The 5,000-nt window shown below is 41.6% G+C and overlaps 1 protein-coding gene across 2 annotated transcripts in view; it reads right to left on the minus strand.

Moving 5' to 3' along the window:
• Positions 1-5,000, minus strand: part of LOC123516638 (F-box/LRR-repeat protein 7-like) — a 326,645-nt gene that overhangs the window by 268,698 nt on the left and 52,947 nt on the right. For both annotated transcript variants that reach the window (XM_045276221.1, XM_045276224.1), the window contains exon 2: positions 42-1,006. In XM_045276221.1, the coding sequence (XP_045132156.1) occupies positions 42-78 (37 nt within the window). In that variant the 5' untranslated portion in view covers positions 79-1,006. The remainder of the gene's footprint in view (positions 1-41; positions 1,007-5,000) is intronic.

Below are 5,000 nucleotides of genomic sequence, written 5' to 3' on the forward strand. Positions count from 1 at the left end.
AACTGCACACAGTCTGAAAGAAACATTCACAGTGTACTCACGCTCGGAGTCGTTAAGTCGGGCGTGGCTCTGCCCCATCTTGGTGAGTGACGGGTGCGGGGTGGCCGGGTGTGTGTTCGGCCCACACACCACACCGGCGGCTACACACACCTACTGCTGCGGCGACACTGTTGGCGCACGTCACTCCCGCCAAACATAGCAGTGTAGCACAAACCCATACTCCCGTATGTCTTTCATCACGACACTTTTTTTCAATCACTATGTAAAACAATAATTTATTCTCTCTTCCGATCACTTTTCCTCCCTTTCCTTCCCTGCTAGAAGAAAGGGCCGTGGCGCAGCTCGGTTGGGTGAAGTAAGCAGAGATGCATACTTTAACAACACCCACCAAAATAAACTAATGATTGGTCAAAGGAAAAAAAATATCATTACTATGTCACTCACTGAGTATCAGTGACCTCAGGTGTGTTTTGATATGAAAAGATGTTGAATCTGTATTGCACTTTCCTGGAACGCTGCAGTAGTTACAGGAGCACACACGACCGACAAAGCTGATAACACGCACGCAAACACACACGCAAACACTAAATACTTCATAAATAAGGCGGTCTGTATATCTCACTGGGTATGATATTTTGGCACTTGAATCACAGCAGAAGACACAGAACAAGGCGGGACGTTCCCACTATTCAGCTCACACCGACACTACTAATGGCACCGCGACGTTGGCACTACATAGCTTGGCACTGGTTCACTCACTGGTCATGGCACATCATTCTTCCCACGGCAGCACGGTAATCCTTCTGAGGGTGCGCACTGTCTTGTTAGGAAGATAGACGGAGACTCACACTGTCCCTATTAAGGCACAATACAGGCTGGCACCCTTCCTTGCTGGCTCTCTCGTGGTGACCTTATGTCACTGCGAGGAGAAGGGCGGCCAAGGGGGTGCCGATGAAGAGGACCTGTTAAGGGACTGATCACTGCTGCCACATTCGAGGGAAACCATCTGTGGGGAAGGAAAAGAAGAATGTTATCAACAAAATCCATTAATACTCATAAGTACACAGCTCAAAATTAAACAAATGCATAAACAAATCTATTAACATTAAGAGTGAGGATTTCTTTTGTCGTAACCATAAACCAACAGCACTTTATTCTTCAAACAAAGTGAAAGATTTCATCAACTTTGTTATTGGCAGTATGAATGATTTTATTCAATTTGGCAGTAAGGATCTTATTTAGTATCTACTTAACATATGCATTTGATTAATTTCCTTCTTACAACAGCTGAAAACTTATACTAGATCTTAACTTTCCAAATTGCATGAGGTAGACAGTGAAGTGTACACCAAACAATGGTAAGCTAATGACAAGTGTTCATAACTCCGTACCATTCTATTGTAATTATTTGCTTTATGCTGCTTGCACAATTGCGGTTTTGTCATCATTGAAAATACTTAGTGGAATCAAAAACAACAAAATAAATCAATCATTAGAATCAAAACATTCCGATAAGCAAGTCAATACACTACCGACAGTTTTTATTTATTACATGTTTATTAACGAATTTTCAACAAATCATTTAGCCAGTTATCGCTGATGTAAATGTTACTGCACTGTATCTCATATAAGAGTGAAGCTTTTACAGCTACACTGAAGACGCTAGTTGTTTTTGTCTATCTTTTATAAGTTGTTATCTTTATGACAGACTTGAATATTGTTATTATTGAATTTTAGTATCTTTGCAATATCGTAAAACGCCGCAAATATGAAAACCACGCCACTGCAAACATAACAGCAGCCATCAGCTCTCACCAGTTCCATGCAGCTCTTCGCTTCACGCCTCCAAGTACAGATTATCATTACCTTACTACTACTACTACTACTACTACTACTACTACTACTACTACTACTACTACTACTACTACTACTACTACTACTACTACTACTACTACTACTACTACTACTACTACTACTACTACTACTACGTGTAATAGGTAAAAAATATAAAATAATAATAATAATAATAATAATAATAATAATAATAATAATAATAATAATAATAATAATAATAATGATAATAATGATAATAATGATAATAACAATAATAATAATAATGAATGTCTGTACAACAACAACAATAATAATAATAATAATAATAATAATAATAATAATAATAATAATAATAATAAAAATGAATGTCTGTACAATAATAATAATAATAATAATAATAATAATAATAATAATAATAATAATAATAATAATAATAACAATAATAATAATGATAATAATGAGCCGTAACAATAAGAGCAGTAAAGGAAACAACAACAAAGCTTGGACTGCTTTATTTTTTTTCAGCTGCAACGTTAACTTTGCGACTTTCCCGCCGAATCTGATGTGACCGCGACTTTGCGACTCTATTTTTGTTTCCCCGCCCCAGTGCTACTTACTACTTCGCGGCTTTTTCCCGGTGCGACTCCGCTAAATTAAAAAGTACACTTTAGGCAATCAAGGAAACATGCTTTTATAAGGCAAAGAAACACATATCAATTATTTTCTTTTCTTTTCTTTTAGTTAAAACAGCCAAAACTAATATCAACCGTCCTCCTCCTCCTCCTCCTCCTCCTCCTCCTCCTCCTCCTCCTCCTCCTCCTCCTCCTCCATGTCCTCCTGGCCCATCTTCTTCAGCCACGGCAATTTCTTTCAAAACGTCATCTTTGTTCCTGCTCTAAGTCGAGGCAAATGTCGCGAAAAATTAGCGGTGCGACTTTACATAATGCGACTTTTTCAAAAAAGTTTGCGACTTTCGACTTTGCGACTTCTAAATTCATGGTACGGCAAAGCTGCAACTCTGTGCCACAACGCCCAGCTCTGACAACAACGCCACTACCACCACTGACAACAAAAACAACAAAACAACAACAAAAACAACAACAAAAACAAGAACAAGAACAACGACAACACCACCACCACCACCACCACCAACAACAACAACAACGGCAATGAGAATAATGATGATAAGAATAATAGCAAGACTAGCATACCACATCAACAAAAGAAAATCCTTCTAGCTACATGAAAGATTTACAGCAACGACGATTAGCGATGATGACGACGATGATAATGACGAGGAGAGGGGGAAGGAGGAGGGAAGGAGATGAAGAAAATTGTGATGATTATGATGATGATAGTAACGATGATGATGATGATGATGATGATGATGATGATGATGATGACGACGATGATGATGATAGTGAAGAAGAAAAAGAAAAGAAGAAGAAGAAGAAGAAGAAGAAGAAGAAGAAGAAGAAGAAGAAGAAGAAGAAGAAGAAGAAGAGAGAGAGAGAGAGAGAGAGAGAGAGAGAGTGTGTGTGTGTGTGTGTGTGTGTGTGTGTGTGTGTGTGTGTGTGTGTGTGTGTGTGTGTGTGTGTGTGTGTAGGAAGAAAGGAGTGAGGGGTTGTGGGGGGGGGAGAGTAAAGGCAACCCTCCTCTCCCCACACACTCCCCGCCCCCTCTCCCCCGCGCTCCCCAGCCCGACACCCCACACCCACAAACTGTGTCATTAGTAACAATTACTGCAAAAAACGAGCAGGATTCCCGTAATGGAAGAGTACTATAATTTCAAGATTTAAGCACCAATTATAAGTGTAGCCAGACTAATGTTAGATGGCAACACTGAGTCCCGAGAACTTTCAGGATGGCTGGGGAATGTCTCTCTCTCTCTCTCTCTCTCTCTCTCTCTCTCTCTCTCTCTCTCTGAATGTGGCCAATGCAGACAATTTTTTTTCCTTACCAGTCAGTCATATTCTCTCTCTCTCTCTCTCTCTCTCTCTCTCTCTCTCTCTCTCTCTCTCTCTCTCTCTCTATCTATCTATCTATCTATCTATCTATCTCTGAATGTGGTCAGTGCAGACAAATATATTTTTCTTTGACAGTGAATCTCTCTCTCTCTCTCTCTCTCTCTCTCTCTCTCTCTCTCTCTCTCTCTCTCTCTCTCTCTCTCTTTCTGTACCACCAGAAATTACACAGCAAGTTATATTACCAGTATCTGATCTCACTAATTGAACCCGGGAGAGCAGCAGGAGGGAGAGAGGGGGACCTTAGCCGGTGGCCGCGTGTACTGATAAATACATACCAGGGCGTCGTCATCCAGTGGTGCCCTTATGTAAATGGGGAGGTGCGGAAGGCAGCAGGAAGGTCCCATCCGGCGCAGGGAGCAGGTGGTGGTGCCGGGGATGAAGGGATGGAGTGGTCAGGGGAATGGTTACTAGTTTACAAGCTATTGGTGTGTGGCGGGGCGAGGTGGCGAGGTGGCGAGGTGAGCAGGGGATACAATCAAGCGTGGAGTATGTTTGTTGGTGACCGGTGGTGAACTGAAGGCATTTGTACGAGTGTGTTAATTGACCAGGTGTTTGGGAGCTCAGGGAGGGTGTGTGCTATTGACCGCGTGCACCTCTAGGGATTGTTCTCTCTCTCTCTCTCTCTCTCTCTCTCTCTCTCTCTCTCTCTCTCTCTCTCTCTCTCTCTCTCTCTCTCTCTCTTCTTCATGTGCGATGTGACACGTAATTACTGAGGTGCCGTTTTGGTGCGTAACTCGGAGCAACACACGAGTGAGCTGGTTCCCCTGCACGAGTGGCTGGCTGGCCGCTGGTATGTAAACACACTGGACTCCTGCATGGATGAAAACGCACCTCGAACAAAACTTGCTGTCGGCTCGAATGATATAAAAGGAAAAACAAGTAAAACGGCATGCGTTGATATTGCTAGCATTTTTCTGTTCGTTAATGTACGAATCGTGTATATTTTGTGAATGTTAGATGTTGATATATTATGATCTGTAAGTATTGGTTTCTTGGGGGAGTTTTGTGTTGCCTTTGTGTGTTTTTCATTACTAGGCACACGCTGATGATGGGATAACGCAGGGCGGCCATCAGGGAGGAGAGGAAAGGAAAGGAAAAATTAAAAGGGAAAAAACACATAAAGAAACAATTCGTACTAGT

Source organism: Portunus trituberculatus, chromosome 41 (genome assembly GCF_017591435.1).
Source record: "Portunus trituberculatus isolate SZX2019 chromosome 41, ASM1759143v1, whole genome shotgun sequence".
NCBI classification, from domain to species: Eukaryota; Metazoa; Arthropoda; class Malacostraca; order Decapoda; family Portunidae; genus Portunus; species Portunus trituberculatus.